Source organism: Mugil cephalus, chromosome 14 (assembly GCF_022458985.1).
Source record: "Mugil cephalus isolate CIBA_MC_2020 chromosome 14, CIBA_Mcephalus_1.1, whole genome shotgun sequence".
In the NCBI taxonomy this organism is placed as follows: Eukaryota; Metazoa; Chordata; class Actinopteri; order Mugiliformes; family Mugilidae; genus Mugil; species Mugil cephalus.
In genome coordinates, this window is record NC_061783.1 from 6,563,120 (window position 1) to 6,583,229 (window position 20,110).

General features: G+C 40.2%; 1 protein-coding gene across 1 annotated transcript; it reads right to left on the minus strand.

Moving 5' to 3' along the window:
- Positions 1-11,113: 11,113 nt before the first annotated feature.
- On the minus strand, positions 11,114-18,197 carry sdhaf3 (succinate dehydrogenase complex assembly factor 3). Its single transcript, XM_047606006.1, has 2 exons — positions 17,875-18,197; positions 11,114-11,553 (listed from the first exon to the last, which is right to left on the minus strand). The coding sequence occupies exons 1-2, from the start codon at positions 18,049-18,051 to the stop codon at positions 11,359-11,361; spliced, it is 372 nt and encodes a 123-aa protein (XP_047461962.1). The 5' UTR covers positions 18,052-18,197; the 3' UTR covers positions 11,114-11,358.
- Positions 18,198-20,110: the final 1,913 nt, after the last annotated feature.

Sequence of the window (20,110 nt, forward strand, 5' to 3'; positions counted from 1 at the left end):
TGAGCCACTACGTTGCACTCAGTCTAAAATGTTAATAAACCTCAAATCTAAACATTTAAGTAAGGTTTTGGTTTTCTTAGGAGAATATCTATATCTATCCCCTTATTTGTCTCTATTATTAGATAAATTCCTGATGGTCAACATTATCCATGATTCTTGCGTATGTACAGCCATGGAGTTCCACAGGGTTCTGTGCTAGGACCAGTGCTACTCCATTTTCATGCTTCTGGAAATGTTGTTAGGAAACACTTCCAGTTCCAAACATTTCCATGACTTTGTAACCCATCTTTGATCCTCTGAGGACAGAGGAAACACTTCAATTACCAAAAAAAAAAAAATTGTGGACATAATGTTGGCTGAAATATGTCCATATGAAATCTAAAACACTATTTTAATTCCCTTGCCATTATTCTTTCATCTTTAAAGCCTTTACTGTCTAACCATCCAGTGGAGTACTTTAACACATTCGATGGAGCGTTGTCCTGCATGAAAATCGTGGTCCTCTTGAAAGATGCAGACTTTTATCGGGTGAGAGGGTGAGGGTGGGGCGGCATCTGAATTTAAATGCTATACATCCAAGCGGGTCCTTAATGCATCTGCAAAAAATAAAAATCTGTCTGTACACTATAAATCTGGTTTGCTTGTAGACCTTTAAATGCTTACATATATAAGCAAGGGATCTATTGGTTGTGGTCTAGATTTAACTTTGAATGCCAAAACTAATAACTTGCGTTAAATCAAGTACCTTTTAACAATTCGCTAACAGTAAATGGGAGCACTCACATTATTATCTGAAATGTTTACTGATGCCATATTACTGCAATTGTGAATGCAGGGAAGCATGATGTCAAACGGCACGACAGACCACGAAGGTAAATACACTTAGCTGATATTTCCATGTATTCCGAGTGGAATTTGGTGTGCTTTCTAATCAAAGTGATAAAGATAGTGAAACCATCTTTAAAAAAAAACAAAACAAAACAAACAAAAAACCCTGCTAATCTCCCAAGCAGGGAAGTAATTAGCAGTGAGAACATAATACACTCCCGTCTGCTTTGTAGTGCACATGTTGCCTTTCCTAGTGGATGTAATTTCCATTGTATGTCTAAGGGTTAAGCTGATAATGTTATCTGGATGATTGTAAAATATTATTTCAGTCCTAAATAGACTTTCTCTCCTGCAGTAAACTAGAATTACCACACTGTTTTGTGCCTCCACCAACCAGTCTACAGTTTACATTCATGTCTGTCCAGACTAATATAATATACTCCAAGAAGTGTTTTGCAGAACATGATGTCATTGTTAAGTCGACATATAAGCTTTACTGTATTGAAACTGGATGCAAAAAGGTTTCCATTTAATAATTATTTGCTAATAGACATTTACTTTAATTTTGTCACAATTAGAATATGAATTCCTGCATTTTGGCCAAATGCAGGTTTTGCTACCTGAACATTTACCACATAATAAAAATCTGTTTGCATTTTAGTCCAAATGACTGTCCCAAATTTCCTGAGAATCAAAGTGAATATGTGGAAAGGATTTGGGTCGGATGGACTACGCAAACCATAAAGCCCGTGGCCTCAGCCGGCACTGGCACAGAGGTCATTCTTTAAAACACTGTTTCCCCATATTTTATTAATTCGGTTATTTTTTGTGTGATTCGTCCGCTTGGTAGTAGCGTGTTTCCCCTTGTAGTATTTCCGGCTGCTTCTCCATCACTTGAATCAAATGGATTATTTTAGATCAGTAAAGATGGAACACGTGATGAAAATGCAAGCAAATTTACAACTCATTTCAGGGAAATTTCTGCGAAAGTTTCAGTCGTCTTTACTGAAAGTAACGCAGGAAGTACAAATAAAAATAAACCCGACTGGCAAAAAAACACAAATTGGCGACAAGCATTTGGGTGATGTGTTTACAGAGCGAGACAGACTAACAAGCACACAAGAATACATGACTCACGCAGGAGTTGGCTAAGTGTGTAGCTTGCAGTGTCTAGTCCCGCAGAGCCATAAACCCTTACGAAACCAGACTGATGTTGGTACATAAATGAAAATATGACTCCCAGGAGATTTGGAGAAGATGGCCTTTTCCCAAATGACAATGTTCCTAAACACACTGTGACATGCAGCAGTCACACAAGAGGCTTTAAACACAAAGGGAGCTCTTGAGGTCTGTGCTGTAGTGCCAACTATGCATCCATAGCGATTAGGATCCACTGTGCACCCTGGTGTGTGAGGAAAGGGATTACAGGCAAAAGTGTTTGTCCAGTGAACCCAAACACTACTACTATTAACAATTACATAAATCTCACCATGTTCACATCAAAAGAGTTTGGAAGAGATAATGAGAATATCACAGAGTTGGAGGTGTGACATGTGGGAGCGGGACATGTGGACACACAACAAACTTGCAAGAAGCTGGTGAGAAACAAGTAGGGGTGTAACGATTTGTTTTAATAACGATTCAATTCGATTCGTGGTTGCCGATACGATTCAAGGATGATTTTGGTTCATTTCAGTAACTTTTTAGCCAAAAATTAAACCAGTGTGACTGAAATGAATACTTACTCAGTGTTTCTTCTACATTCATTTAGGAGTGGTGGGCTGCCATCAGATAACTATCTTGCTCCGTATCTACTCTCTGGGGTACTTAATCTGCCATTACTGTCACTTTTTAAACTTCCTCAAGTTTCTCCATTGATGTTAGCTGATAGCTAATGCATATTTGTAAAATGGTGTTTTCGGTATATAAAACTAATTTGTATATTTTTTTTGTCCAGTTTTACAGTGTTTCTAAAGTAAATATTCTAAGTGGATCCTCTGACGTGCTTAATCCAATGCGTTATTTCCTAGTATCGATACAATCGATTGATTACCTTTTATATTGATATTAGATTAATGTATGTTGTCCGGACAGCCAACTTGCCGAGCACAGATCGATGTAGTTGGATTGTAGGAAAATAAATCGATTCATTGATATATCGTTACACCCCTAGAAACAAGGGTAGACAGGGTAGATGGGCAGGTGTGCGGGCTGACTGCAGGGGATCATTAAACACATAAAAAACACAAGGCCAATGGAATTGAGAGTATCTCAAAGATGTTTCACCACTCCTTCATGTAGCTTCTCCAGCTCTGGTGGAGAGTTGTGGGTTAATTGGGAACATTTATGGGAGTTGTTGATCAGAAACTTGCATGACTCGTGTCTCGTCACTAGACAAGTGCAGTTTACTTGTTTTCAGTTTTTTATATGACATGGATGACTGAGAACTTTCACATACATGTTGGAAGACCACACCTACAAATGGGAAAAACATGAGGGGAAGGGATAAAAAAAAACTCAAGAAATGCAAGGAATAATGGAGAAAAGCAAGCAGAAGGAGATGCAAATCTCATCACCTTCATGCATACATTAGTAAAAGCATCTTTCTTTGAAGTTATCAGGGGCACCACTGCCACCAGAACAAAGGAGGGGCATAGGTATCTCTGATACCACCGGGAATATCGCCACACAGCAAACACTCCAACGTAAAGGCAAACAACACTGTACGTGGCGTTACTGAAGATCGTGGGCAGTGAGTTGTAGGGTTGCTGAGGGGGTGCTAAAGCACATTCACACTTATACACGCATACACGCATCGGCACAACAAAGCTGTTGAACCTCCGCCATTTTTGTTTTACTGAAAAGGGAGGCAGAGTGAGTCACTGCTGACCACATGGACCTGTAAACTCTCTCAGCGTACGAGTGCGTCACAAATAGTATCTGTCTGTGATCCTGCAAAGTGGGCCAGTGACTAAAGGTAATTGGAACACTCCATTTGATGGTCATTAGGAGTCAAGCCTACTCTGGGAGCGGGAGGGCATGACGTCACTCCACAGCATCATCCCTTAACTTCTCTGCTGACACCTCCGTTTTATTGTATTCTGCAGTACCTGGAGAGTACAAAAAATAACTGTGTGTGAAGTGTTTGTGTTGTTATAAAATTATGTTGACCACGCAGGGTATGTATGTGTTATAGGTGATGTCCCGAAATTGAGTTCCTTGTGTTTTATATTTCACTTACACCATTTGAAAAGTTCATGCGTGATTTATTAGACAACCCCCAATTAGTATTTATAATTATACTGGATTCAGATTCTCCAAGCCAGCTGCATGTAGGCTCCTGCTGCTCTTTATGCATTTCTTCTCTTATCTATTTTTTTCTTTCTCTACCCAGTGAGCCTTAGTTTCTTCCTGTTACAAGGAGGTTTCATCCTCTGAGCTTTGTGAGGATACATATGACTATACATTGACTATTGGTATTATCATTGGTGCTACATAGTTGATATTGAATGAAAGTTTGAATAAAGCTGCTAATTTTATTGGCACCGCAATTTAAAGGCTTGCACACAGTTACAGCCACTGTGTCTTCAGTCATTTTTTGAATGCATCTTACGCTGTGAATGAAATAAAGTGGAATAAAGCTGCTCTGTCAACCAGGTCATTTGACATCAGAAAAGCAAAGCTTGAAGACATTTCACCACTCATGCAAGCAGCTTTTTCAGAAGGAGCAAACTGCAGACAGACAGACACCAGAACCCCTAAGCATAGTTTTATAGTCCAAAAGGCTTGTAATTGCACGGCATGATTTCTTTTTTGTTATCTTCGCTATTTAGTATTTAAATTCTGATCTGATGATGGCACTGGACTAAAAGTATGAGGGTCACCAAGGAAATTAAAGATTCGAAACAATGACAGCAAAGCAAGGTTGTTTTTTTGTTTGTTTGTTTCTTGTTTTTTTCAACTCAACACCATCTGGTGCTTGAGGAGATGTCAGAGGTCAAACATCTACAGGATTCAGATTGTGGAGCTTGTGCAAATGTCCACAGCAATTCATCTAAAACCTATTGAAAAATAGAATAATACAATTAACTGTACAAAGGACGGCAGCTTTGAGTGCTGTTACACATAATCCAATCATTTCTCTTTGTCCTCAGCAGTGTTTGTTCCCCAACATTAATTTCACACTAAGACAGTGTTTGCCAGTGATTATTGATTAATCTGTGACTCAGACATGTATCTGGCTGTCTTTAGATAACCATGCTGGGTTCTAGTTTGCCCCTATGCCTCTGCATTACAGGACTATGAGATTTTTTTTTCTTGTATTATAATTGCACTATTTGCATAACATACATACAATAAAATATCTATACAACACAAAGAAATGCAGGTAAGATAAATTATTACCACCCACCTAGACCATACCAAACGAACCCACATGAAGAACAAGGTGCACAAGGTGTTGACCTGGCCTCCAAATTCACTAGATCCCAAACTTATCAAATATTTGATCCACAGAAGTCTGACTGACCGACTGAGCCCCGCGTAGAAAACCAGGTGCAAGTTGCTTCATTATCCAGAGGTGTGATCAAATGATGTATTTATTGAGAAAATTAAAACAACGAAAAGAATTGTGCCTGATACCTTAAACTGAGCCCCACGATTTGAAAATATTGTATACCGTAGGGGTGGGAAAAAATGTTGATATGCCAATATATCGCAATATTACTACTTCCGATATAATATCGATTTTGAATGTTTTAATATGGATTTTAAAAGAAAAAGAAGAAGGGCCTATCTTGAACAACTTCCACCACCACTTTTTCTGTAAAAGTACAATAATTTGGAAGTGGATCATTTGGTTTAACCTTGTATTTTGACTGAGTTTGTCCATTGAATTATCACTGTCACTGATGTGCATATGTACAACTTGTATTTTAAGCTTTATTTAAAATTTCTCAGTGAACTATGTAGAATATCGCATAATATCGCAATAACGTATCATATCGCGACTCAAGTATCGTGATACATATCGTATCGTGAAGTCCTTGCCAATAACCACCCCTATACTGCATAACCAGAAAATTATTTCTTAGTAGTCATCATAAAACCAGTGAACAACTGCTATCTGTCACTGATGGATGGCTAGAATTAGCATCATAATTATTTTTTTTTACTTTGTTACTGACTGGAATAGAAAGACCTGCTTGAACAGACCTGGTCATACCTCTGTCATCTCTACCATCTGGAACCAGATGCCTCTCCAAAGAGGACCAGATGCAGCCATAGGCCCCTGAACGGTTTTATAAAACATTAAATGCCACCTTTTAAAGACGCCATTTATCTTCACAGTCACCACACTGTGTCTGTGCTTACTGAGTCATACTGAGTTGAATTGTGACTTCATCTCTGGTTTCTTCCACATGTACCTGTCCCACCACTATTTGTTCACCACTCTAGTCATCATCTACATTTCTCAAAGTGAATTCCACTTCTGTATGACGCTGAAGCTGTTGAATGAAGCCAATGAAGCTGTTGAAGTGTATTGATTTTTTTCTTATTGCGCGGCACACACTTCCAGACCCAGCCCTGTTTTATTGTGAAGGAATGGTAATGGCAATTGACCACCCCCTAGTGCAGAGGTCTTACTTGTCCCTGTGGAGCTGTAGCTTTTGCGCTCGCCTGCCAGACGCATTCATACTTCAGTAATACCATTTATCTGTTATATTGACCTATTTGGGTGGTCAATCTTGTTTGCATGTGTCACTCATGAAAGGTGCACATGGACAGAGCTCTCTCAAGCACTTGTTAAACTCCAGGATGATTTTGAGGGCAGTCACATCTACATTCGAACTAGAATTTTCGCGCACTACTCAATAATAGGCTCAACCTAATCTTCCGTGCCCAGGATCCTGTGCAGACTTCCTGAAGTCCAGAACATGTGGACACTACCAAAAAATAGTTTTCCTCCCTTAATATGCTTTGCCAGGCCTCTCTTCGGTTGCTGTTTATTCATATGACTTTCTGCCTTAAGCTCTATATTTAGCAATTGAAGTGCATGCTCAACCAGGCTGCGGTCTCCAGACTGAGTCACTGCAGAATATTCCACTTCTCGAAAAGTGAAACGCAAAAGCCGTATGTTTTGGCTCATCGTCCATCTGTACTGTGAATCACCATCCAATCAACTTTGCTTCATTTGGCAGCTTCTGTCACATCAATAAATTGTAGCGACCAGGAGTCATTGGAGGCCATGCATTACCGTGCATCACACTGACTCCAGCATGTTTTACACAGGATGCCATACACTTCATTTCCTGAGTTGTTCCAAATATTCTTCACACTTTCTTTTTACTTGATCCCGGTGCAAGTTAACCTGAATGTCTTGTTTTATATGCTCATTGGTAAAAACTAATCTGGCCTCTTTTCATTCTAGAGATTCATGAATGTTTTGCACCTCGCAGTGAACCCTCTTTATTTGCTCTCGTAAAGTCTTGCCTTTATGGCAGACTTGGATAATGAAATGTCGGGTTGTTGCGGAGGGATTTTTCTTTTCCATGGACAGGATCCTGTTAGCATCTACCACAACCGTGTTCTGTAGAAGCCCAGGTCTTTTTATGTTGCCGTCACCGACATTTATTTTATTTATTTTTCTACCTAGAACAGTTGATTTCACTCCAAATGTGGTGTTCTGAATACAGCATAAGTCAGTTTGTATATCTCATATAGAATTCATTATGGTCTTTGTACATTTCCTCCAAAAAGTACACAATGGAGGGTAAAATAAGGTATAAATGTGCACAGTATTTTGAGACTTTATGAGATTAATTTCAAGTTTTTTTTTACTGTCCTATGTGTCCTAAGTGTTGGTCAAGGTTCCTATTTCCTCCTTCTGTTCCTTATTGACCCGGCCCTCCACCATCCTTGCGCTGCACTTGGTGACATATGGCGCTGCTTATTAATTACCACTCCGAAGTGATGGAGGTCATGTTAAACAATTACTGAAAGCACCGCCTTGCTTATTATCCCCCAATTAATTACATCCTGGGCCTTTCACAGCGGGTATTAACTAGTGATTTCATTAACACTGACACTGAACAGATTGCCCTATATGACTATTACTAATACTAATAAAAGCGGCAGCATTTGTTTTCCCACTGTGAGGCTGAGGAGGTTCTGTAGTGCACTGATGCTTGATTGTTCCTTTGTTTCACTAGGCTTTAATGCAGCACAGTCTGTACAGTAGACCCTGATGTAGGAAGGCTGTAGGAAGACATAAAACAACTGCTGCCCTGCAATCTTTTTGTAGGCCAAGACTAACATTGATTTGTGTAATCCAGAAAATTATTACTAGGTGGGCAAGGATTCAATTTAGACACACTAAGAGAACCAAATTATGAAATGGCACATATGGATTATGTAATAAACAAAAGTGTAAACAAACAAAAAAAATAATAATTTCAAGTACACACAGTTGGTCCTGATGATGGGTTGATATATGGTAAAAACAAGTTGCATGAGGGATTTCCTGCTTTGACACTGCAGCATTTAACTCATTTGAACTGAACTGTAGGGTGTCTGACTCTTAGTTCGGATTGTTTGGGCAGTAAGAAACACAGGGATTAGTCTCGGGTGAGGGACAAGACAACAACAACAATCAGTGCGTTTACATGCACGTGAAAAAAACTAATTATTGCCTTAATTGGACTATAACAGGAGATCTTAAGTGCATGTAAACAAGTTACTCCGCGATTGGAATCTGAGTTTTCATCAGATAATGCGTGTGCGCATGCTCCACAACTGCCACGCTGGCGTGTGACCCCAGAACAAAAACATCCAAGAAAGCCGATCGCAGAAGAAGAGATAGCCGCTAAAAGAACCGTCTGAGGGACAGCGCGGATCTTACCTGCACCAGAAGTAGCGCGAACATTACGTACGAGATTAAAAAATGTAGTATTATCCGTCTGGTTGTTGTTTGAAATGCCGGTCTGAACGACTCTTGTTTGTTATATCACGTAATAGGTCAACCGGAAATCAGGCCATATTAACGTGGTATTATCCCGCTGAAAAGACACATATCGCCACCTAGTGTGGAAGAGGAGAACATTTATTCGATTTTCTTGCGCTGCATGTAAACTGGGACAAGGACTGTAGTCAGAAAGTCGAATTTTGAGCATAGCTCGATTAAGCTCTGCATGTAAACGCACCGACTGTGACCTGTAAGACAACTAGGTCTCTTTTTAAAGCAGGGGTGCTCAAACATACATCCCGTGGGCCAAAAACCAGCTCCCCAGAGGGTCCAGTCAGGGCAGTGAGAGTGTTAAAACTACATAGAAGACAATTAACTGCCATTCCTAAGTGTTTTTCCTAAGTTATGGACATGACAACAAAAACACATAAAATGTTTTATTCAAGGTTAGTTTATTAAATATTAACATTTTTATAACGTTAATCTTTGTGCAGACACGAATACCATCAAACACTATGACGAAACCAGTTCTCATCGCCCCTGTGAGGAAAACCAAGAGTTCCCTTTGCTGAGGACGACGAGTTCATTAGAATTACCAGACTCAGCAATCACCAATTAACGACACCTCCTCCTGGGAAGCACTGATGTAATCGAAGAAGTCACACCTTAACTAGTGTGAATTAGTAATTTAAGCTCAGACGGCAGCAGAGAAACCACTACTGAGGGAGAACAATAAGAAGACAGGAATGGATTTTTACCTCCAGACGGTGCAAAGATGAATGAACGATATCTCCATGAGCAGTTTGGCAGAGGTGTGCATGTGAACTGAGCTAGTTGGGGCTTAGTGACACAGTCAGTGTGTTTACATGCACGTGAAAAAAACTAATTATTGCCTTAATCGGACTATAACAGGAGAACTTAAGTGCATGTAAACATGTTACTCCGATTAAAATCGGGAGTTCTCATTATCTGATTGAGACGCCCAGATAATGCGATTGGAATTTAATTTTCTCCGACATGTATACGCTGAACCGGATTTTTTAATCGGATAATGCATGTGCTCGTGCTCCACAAACGCCACGCTGGCGTGTGACCCCAGAATAAAAACATCCAAGAAAGCCGGTCGAGGAAGAAGAAGAAGGTAAACGGAGCCGCTAAAAAAAATGTCAGAGGGATAGCGCCATCTTATCTGCACCAGAAGTAGCGCGAACATTACATACGAGATTTAAAAAATGTAATATTATCCCTATGGTTGTTGTTTGAAATGCTGGTCCGCCGCATGAAGGACTCTTCTTTAATATATGATGTAATGGGTCAACCGGAAAATGGACTGTATTGATGTGGTATTAACCTGCTGAAAAGACACATATCGCCACCTAGTGTGGAGGAGGAGGACATGTTCCCGTGGCTTATTCGATTTTTCCACTGCATGTAAACTGGGACAAGGACTGTGGTCAGAAAGTCGAATTTTGAGCATAGCTCAATTAAGATCTGCATGTAAATGCACTAAATGTCTGTTTTTATAAATGACAATGGACATATCACACCTTCAGACTCTGTATGGGACGTTTGACTGACTGAGTGACAGAAGACCGTAAAGAAGCAGCATCCAATCAGTGCTCAGCCCTCATATGTGGACAGTCCTTAGGAACTGTTGTAAAAGCTGCTATGAAGAATATGAAATTTAAAATATATTTTGCTTTATCTACAGCTTTTTTTTACTCACTTCATAATTCAGTTTTTTTTTTCGTTCTGCAATAACTGAATTAGTCGTAATTTCTAAATGATACTGGCTCAAATGAAGTTCTCATTGAGAAGGCGCTAACAAGTAAATGGGGAAAATGAAAAAAAGTATTCTAAAAGTAAAAAGTATTTCAAAGGACAATAAAAACATGTCTACAGAACAAAAACCGAGAAGTCCGTAGGTGGTGGTGTTCAAAGCAGGGAGCAGATTGAGGACAAAAGCTCTATTAGCCGTAGTTATGTCTGTACAGTGCAGGACTTATTTCCAGAGAAATTACATTATGCCTGAACTCAGTGGGAAGCAATCAGAGCACTTATAAAAGCCAACTTGTAGTTGCTGATGCACTAACGCTATGGACTCTCCTCCTCAGCACACACACACACACACAGCTGGTGGCTTTGTGTCCGCGTGGATAATAAGGGCTTCACCCCCGAACAATAGCAGCACTGAGACTGTATGAGGCTCTGCTGTGCATCCTCACCAAGAAGACACATCTCGCTGTCTTTTTTTTCATCATCATGAGCTCACAATGGTACTTGAGCTAAAAAAAAAAAAAAAAAATGACAAAAGCAACCTTATTAGTGGTACGTTAATGCATCTGCGAAGGAGCACGAGGAACCTCTTTTATTGTCACAGTAAAAGAGACAAGCAAAGGAACACAGAGATATTACACAGCACTTTAAATGTAATCAAATATCCCTAAAAGCCTCTGCTTGGCCTTTGAATACCACTCTTCATCTGAAGCACTCAGAGGAAATACTGTACATTATTTGTCTGAATTCCACATAGCACCTTTTGTGTTACACAGTCCGAGCGCACCGCCTCACTTGCCGTCCTCTTGGATGTCAAACTGTCGGTTGGGTTTGGTGGATTCCAGCATGAGTTCGTACAGCTGACCTATCTGTTCGTCCTGGAGGCTGCCAAGCTGGCCCTCTGACAGGTCGATCCCGAACTTCACCGAGCCGAGCCGCCCCTCCGCCGACTCCAGTACCTGTGTCTGCAGGGTGTCCTTATACTTCTGCAAGGAGGCAGGCAGACAAGGATCAGTTCAAACACAGACACGAATAGAAACAGTGTTTAGCACATGGTCTGCATGATTTTTATTGTTATGAAGGGTAAGTTGCCACACTTGTCACCCATATAATTTAAATCCTGTATATAGTCAACGCTCTGACTTTACTGAATACTGAAGACATGGGTAAAGCAAAAGTACAGTGAAAGAACTTCCAAGGCAAGGATGTTGAACACTTTAATTCAGGATATAAAAAGACAACAAATCACTAGTGTCCAAACTCTGATAAAGAAGTGGGATATTAAGAGCCTACTTTGATATGAAGACGGTCAATTTCAGCCACAGCTGCTGGAAAAGTTGGTCGGGTAGAACAAAAGAAAACCCTCAAACTTCAACTGAATTGTAGGTTTCTCTGCAAAGAAGTGGTCCAGCCCTTAAATATACACAAGAAAGAGGCACTTGAGACTAAGGTCTCAAACATGAAGCTCATGAAAGCTGACTAAAGCAACTTACAGGGCCTGCAGGCTTATAGCCATGAAGAACCTTAAGCTTTTCTAACTGAGAAATAAAAGGCATCCCATCCATGACTGTCACCAAAAAAAGGTATGCAAAAAGTCAACCCAGATTACCACATTTAAAATGTTTTTAAAGACAATTTAAAACTTTAAAACAACATCTAAGCAAACAAAAATCTTTACCTTTCCACATTGTGAATCTTCCTTATTGTGTCCTTGAGATAATACATCACATTATCACAAGTATCATGCACATCCTGTCCACTGTAATTCCAACTTTGTATTATCCAGCACTACAATGTTGGCTAGATAGCCAATCAATGTCATGTTTCCGCTTAAAACACCAGCTCCAGTTGTGAAAACACTAATCCTGCAGATACCCAAGCACTAAAAACGTGTCACGAGCTACTGGTGAACAATGTCCTAACTTGTATGTGTAAATAAAGACCTTGGTGATTACTGAGGAAATGCTAACCTTAACTGGACATAGTTACTTTGTGCACATCAACCTGAGCAGAACGTTCATCGGTTGCCAACCTGGTTGTTCACCTCTTTCACTTTGTTTTTTTTTTTTAAACGGTAATCCTTTTTTATTCTCTTCGCACCAGTGGCGGCATTCAGAGGAAGAAGAGTCCTATGCACATCCAGTGTTTTGTAATTACTGTTACCGTCAGAAGGGAGAGACACAAGTTTTGCAATTTAGCATTGATAGTTAATGGAAAAGTTTTGGGCGTGATCTTGTGTGAGTAAATGCGTCCGTTACTTACACCCATTTCTAAAGCCATGTTCTGTCCATGGGTGTGATCGTGGGTTTGCTTGTCTTACCAGAGAAAATTCCTTTTTCCTTCACATTTTCTATTAGGAGCAGAGAGATCAAATTTAAATCAAAATGGTAGTGTCACCGGAACTCCATTTTATTTTTAAATTTTTGTTCTGTTGAATGGGAAAATGAAAGAAAGTTTTCATGTCCACTGGGTCGTACACTCAAGGTGATATTCTTTGATTACCAGCACTGGTGTCTCTCGGGTTGAATTTGTGCACATGGATCTCTTCTTTCTGCAGAATGAAAAGTCTTGTTAACCTCAGCCCATGTGTGATGAGTCAAAGCTGCCAGTGCTGCATATGAATCATCCCACGAGCATGCGTTCCACTTCTGAAAAGCCGTTAATCATTTGAATAAGGAGCACACAGTCAATGTCTGGTGTTTGCCCATTCACAAAGCATCTTGGGTTTTTGGAAGGCTCTCAAGCTCGGCAAGCAATAACGAGCCATTTATCTAAGAGGCTCCTTCCTGTACATAATGTAATTATCTTGAATATTTGCCAAGGATAAAATGTCTTTCCTGAGGCAGGAGGATTAGAGCTTAAAGGAACACTCCAACAATGTTATTTATACTTTTTTATTTATGTTTCTACTCACTTGTCGAAATGAGTCTTACTGTCATTGCATCAGGTTAACTTGACTGACTGTAAGTTACTTCTGAAGCCATGTTAAGGGCGTGATTATTAATATTCGGTTGTTTTATCAAAGAAAATCTGGTCAAACAGGACTGAGTGCTCACCTTTGCTGTGGGGATGTCTCTTGCGTCATGTAGCCATCAATACGGATGTGCTTTAGGGTTGGGCAGTAATACGGTAATAAGGTATACCGACGGTGTCTTTCAAAAGCAACGGTATCAGTTTCAATACCGTCGTTACAGTCATTAAAAAAAAATGCAGTGCACTTATATAGGAGATAAGGATTAAATATAAGATATAATTAATTCAATGCCTAAAAATGATTCTATGTCCACTGTCGGTGTGTGTGCGGCGCATTCGGCGCAAAACCTGTTCTGGATGGTCAGGTTAATTTAATTGTTTGACTGTTGTATTCGCACTTCTTAGGCTGTTGCTAATAAAAGTTGTTAATATTGTGCACATTATGTTGTTATTGAGGTGGTGTGTGTAAATTGACGTGTGCTTCGTAATTTTTGATTAGTCACGGTAATCCCGTATACCGCGGTAAAATGTGGACACGGTATGAAGGTATCAAAATTTGGATACCGCCCAACCCTAATGTGATTACCTCCGCTCTCTCTTGCCAGCAAAAGCAGCAGTGCGCAACACATGCGGGCAACAACGACTCATCTTAAGCAAGCTAAGTTAAATAAGTCGACGACAGACCGAAATCACTCTTGGCTGTAGCTGTGGTGTGTATGCTCTGAGCCTTTCATTAGTAAAAAATATTTGCTCACAAGCAATCTTCACCAAAAGTAAAATGTTACAAAATGAGACATAATAAAACCGTTCAATGCAATGAATGTTAAAATAAACTGACTATTAATACAGTCCTACTTGGAGACGTGTATGTCCACAGCTGCTGAAAGTACGCTAACTAATCTAAGTACGATAAAATACTGTGTGTCACAGGTAACACAGGCAAACAGGTAAGTCAATGGATTTTTACATCTGTTGTATATTTAACCTGTCTGTTGTCAACGAAAATGCTTTACAGTGGTCAGCTACAGTACCTTGACTTTATGGCAAATTTCTGACGGCAAAACTGGGAAAGCATTTTATGAAATGTAGTGCCTGTTTGGCCCGATGGAGCTGATTTAGTTGGAGCAGAAAACTCCCATGGGTGCCTCTGAAATAAATGGATTACACACCGAACACTCAAGCCTTGTAATCTCTTTTAGAGTCTCGCTCCTCGTCTGTTCCCAGTCTTCCTAATTTTGTGGAAAAAGCTGAGGTGGAGTGGAAATTCGCCTCCATTCCAGTGAACGGACACGTGGGGACAGTCGGGACAAGGTGTTCGCTGTTCCAGCTTTGTTTGTGATATAACAGAATTTGGTGGATTCTCGATAGCTGGATAATGCAACTGCTGTTACCAACCGAATCACTCCAACGGCAACTCTGGCCTTCCACCCAATAGAATGTGAAGGATGTACAAGGAGGTATATGTACAGGTCTAGGTGGGTGGTAGATGTCTAAGTGGCATCCACATGATTGACAGGTCCAAAAGTTCCTCAGCAGAACTCTGTATTGCCACAAGATGGTCAATGATAGTTACTTTCAGTAGTTCAAATGTTGTGGTTGATTGGTGAAGGTTTACTTGTTTAATACTGCAGATTTCTCCATTCCACAGCTGAAAATAGTGCAGTGGTAAACTTAGTAAGCTTATGAATGCTTCCAAGGTCTGAGCTTTATGTGGGTCTCTGAAATAATTAACACCAGAGCAGAGTTAAATAACAAGTATCAGCCTAACATTTGACAGCACACAGTGCAGCCCACAATTTGTATCAAGCTGTCTTGCGGGACACTGCAAACAAAAACCAAGCTGCTTATGGTTCTGAAACCGGTGGTAGTCATAGCAATTGTATTTAAATTTAAGTCCAGCTGTGAAGACGCAGACCTATAGCTTCCCATTGGAGCTCAAACCAACCAGGACACATGTCAATACTAGGTGTTAATGAGGCCTCAATCTAAATACTTTCCCACGGAAGGCAGATAATATTCTGATCTTCTAGCACCTCCAATGCTGCCACTGAAGGGTTTGAGATATCATCAGGAGGGTTGGTCTTTAAAAAAAAACAAAATTCTAATTCAAAACTGGGCAATAGCACAGCCACACACAAGATGAGACGAGAGGTAAAATATTGTGGCAATACCATGAACCCTCTTGATCGAATCAGAAAATCAATAGCGATAAAAGTACTTAAGTTCTTACTATCACTGTATCTGGCCACAATAGCGCCAGCTCAATTCCACATTCAGAAACAAAAGTTGACTTTTAAACCACTTTACACCGAAGGCTGATATTTTTGGCCAGATGATGCAGTAATTAGTCACAGACCAAGCCGTCAGTCCACTGTACATTTCCAGCCCAATCCAGATATGGATGGCTCCTGTGGTGGTTTTGATCTCACTATGTTCCACTGAATTCCAGCCAAAAGTGTGTGTAAACACAACAGGAAGCCACTCATCACATGGTTAGTAACGATCCAAATGGACTCTGGGTTGAAAACAATGCATGCCGATATAGAGAGGCATAATGAAAGGGACTGCCTCCACACCAATGACAAAGAGACCTCTCAGGATTCCAGCTGCAATCATCTACTTCATTAAAGAAATTACCTGCAGATGGGTGATTTACCATGTCCCAGCAGTGCGTAATTGTTCTGGAAAACATTGTCTCTTCCCCATATTGACATAAAAGGGAGATCTGGCATAATGTCAGAGTTAAGATTATTTTGGGAACTAGAGGATGTGTACACCGATACCCTGATCCCCACCAGCATGAATCCAGGTGGGTTTTTTTTTTTGTGGCTTATAATGATACTATTTTGAATTTTACAGCCACCATGGTCAATATCCAAGGTAACACGTGGTATAGGTTTAGTTGTAATTTGGTTTTCAAGCTTCCTGGAAATTAATAAATGAATTAAACTGGCACAAAATCACACAGCTAAACCTAACGCTTTAAGAACACAGTGATAAGTTATTTCAGGGGTAATAATACCAGACCACAATTTAATTTCATCTGTGCTAATGCAGATGTAAGAGATATACTTAACTTTACATTAATGCACCACATCTATGTAAAAATCTTGTGGGTAGCATGATGAAATACCAAGCTCCTTCAGGTCTCTGCAAGGTGATCACTGCTCTGCTTGGGTTCATTTTCCAACATACTCTCCCTGACTGTCTGAGGATGTCCTCTTCAGGTTCAAACTTCATCTTGCTATTTTTGTTCCAACGTATGTTCAACAGTACAAAATCCTATATTAATATTCACTGCCATCGGTTCCTTACTGTTGCCTTTACTGGGACTTCTCTGCCATCATGTGGCGATGGACTGACATAACACAAGCAAGCCATAAGACAAAAAAGCAACGTACATTCATGAGACATCCTCTGAACCAAAGACAGCCTAATTAGTTCAGCTTTAGTTTAAAGACAGGTTTAAACCAGAGCAGGTTCAGGTATTTGGACATTTGTTTGCTTTGTAGGTATTTGTCAGAATCAGAAATTGTAAGGTTTTGTTTTATCGTAGGTGACTGAATAAATTTAACATTTAATCTAACCCGGTAGCACACCAAGCACAAAACATCACCCAAATGCAGTAAAAAAGTGGGCTTAACAGCCTATCAATCTGTATTCAGTAATTCCATTTGTTCTCTGTATACCCCTGACAACATTAGGGGCACAGTGGGACATTATAACAGCCGCTGCCACTAGACCCCATCCACACTGGATCTCTGGGTGTGTTCACCCCTGTACTCTGGCCTCTTGTGATTGGACTGCCCAGGACAGACATTAATGCTAGGTCAGAGAAGGGCTGACGAGTATTCTCTGTCATCCTCCCAGACATTCATGGTAGTCTGTCATTTTTTGTTCATCAGCTGTTCATAGCGATGGGGTGCCACGAGAGCTTACTGACCGTATTGTACAATGTATTTTCTTGTGTTTTAACCTGCCTTCCTGCAGTCAAAAGTAAACCAGGCTTCAGTAATCATTAAGTTAATTATGTAGTTGTCCCAATGGCCACTGTTTAAACAGATCAAATTAGGTAGATTGCCCAATGATTTCTGATGAGGACCTCCAAGTAGAGAGACGTTGGAAACGACATACAACTGGTACAATATGGCAATGATGAAAAAGATAAAGCAGACGCGTGTTCTCCCAGTTAGAGAGAAGACCTCTTAAAAATCCTTCAATTTATCTCCAGATTCATCTCCACATGCAAAATAACATTCAGAGATGGACCAGCCGCCCACGTGCCTCCATTAGTGTTCTTCTGAATGGGGTCCGTTTAGAGTTAAATGATTTACCTCCCACTCTGTCATGAATCTCTTCACCTCATCGGGTGTTGCACTTATGTGTCTTCTGAACTCGCCTTTCACATACTGGTCACCGAGGGCTCTCAAGTCTATCGGCAGGAAGCGGTGCAGGACCAGGATCCTCTTGTAAAGACGGCGGACTTTGGAGAGGTGGGCAGAAGCCGCCATTTAGTCGAGCAACGCCGACGAACAAGTTTCTACCGGTAGACACTAAAAACACACACTGTAGTTTCCGAGGATAGACCCGTACGTCAACATTCACAAGGGTAGTTATTCAACTCATGTCCTTGTTTATACAGGAAGAAGCCCTTCTTCTGGTTAACATGTAAAAGGCACGTTACCGCCACCCACTGGCCTGGAGCAGTAGTTCGGCAAAATACATGGAAGAGGTAGCGGAAATCACCTATCGTTCAACCATGACATTAAAACGACAGAAGAAGGAAATAACATTCTCCCTAATGGGGACAGCCCCAAGCTGGTTTGCTCTGCTGCTGCCTGTAAAATGAAGCGAACCTACCTCTCAGGACACGCATAGAGGGAGAAAAAAAGAGGAGGTCAAAAAAAAAAAAGAAAAAAAAAAGAAAGAGAGAGACAGTGGTAAGTATGAATGAGTGTTACATTAAAATTAGTTATTGCCACATATGCCGCTTTGTCCCAGTACCACCAAGCATCAGAAAAAGCATTTAAGCAATGTAATGGTTGTTAAATAAATAAATAATCCAATAAAAAAATATTTGTTCAGAATACTTCATTTTTTTTAACATCTGAGGCGGGGCGTCTGGGGTGTCTAAGCTGGGGTGTCAGAGTCTTTTGGAACAGCCCCCAACAGGAAGCAAAAAAACAAAACAAAAAAAAAACACACACACACACCTGCTGGTCTTTGAAGGGAAACCTCGAAACAGTTAAATAGTAAACAAGCATATAGTGATCATATGTGGTGTGCTAAAGGGAACAGAAGTCATCCAGAGGTCAGATGATGCCTTGTCACTGACACAAGATCTGTGCCTGTAATGCAATCTACAAAGTAACAAAGTTGAATCAATTTGGGTTGGAAGAGTGGTGATGATGGTGATGATTTAGCAATGGGGACATTGTTTAATGGTGGCAATGATACATGATTTTCATGTCTTATTTTGCATGTAAGCAAAATAAATTTAACTCTTAAGAATGGATTTATATATATGCCCACATAATGAATCTTGGGAACAAGCAGCTGGTGGAGCTGTTGCTCCAGTCTGTGACTTAAAAGAGATATGTAATGATTTATGTACAGTCCATATTTCTAACCATCACGAAGGAAGAGGGTGCAACAATATAATGTAAAAATAAACCATCGACAGAATGGTTTATTCTGTGGTTTATTCTGTGGATGGACAGATGGACCTACCTATGTCCACTGTACAGCCAGCACAGAAACTGACTTGACCGCTCAGATCCAGTAGAGCATCATGGGAATGTTGTACAACCAGAATGTTTTGCTCATGGCTTGATGTCTCCTTAAACGGTTATGTAGATCAAACAACACACCTCAAGTGAAACAAAACTTTATAGACCGTGAATTCTTAAGTTTCCTGAGCCAACAAGAGAACGGCTAAATCAGACTGGAGTTTATTTCTGATTGTGCATGATTAAGACAGGTTTAAAGGTGCAATGAAATGTTTGTGGACAAAACAATAATTCTAGCAGCACTGCCTGCAGGGTGATCGGACGGCACTGAGGAGCAGCTTCAGTGATAGACTGCTTTACCCTTGTTGTGTGAAGGAAAGATTCAGAAGGTCTATCCTTCCTGCTGCCGTTATGCCCCACAACAAACATATCAACCATATATCACATCAATAATATGTGTAGTATTGTCACACCTCAAGGTTTCAACACTTCCTGCTATGCACCAGTGTGAAACTCTGTGCAATACCTGCAATAAACATCTGTGCAATTCAATAGTCTTTGTATATATGCCAATACTTGTATTTTTTTATTCTGTTATTTTATTAATTATCTTTTACACAGGCCAATCTTTACTCTTGTTGTACTCTTGGATAAATGAAGGTTTTTCCAAGAGTTTGAAAATGACCAAATTTAGAGCATATTTACAGTAGCAACTGACTTCTGGTTGGGCTACGGCATGCTGTGCTCCCTGATAATGCCGTATACTTTCTGCATGGGCTGTTTTTGATGAAAGTATTGAATTGATTACAGACTGTTTCCAGTAATTTACTGCGCCCATTTT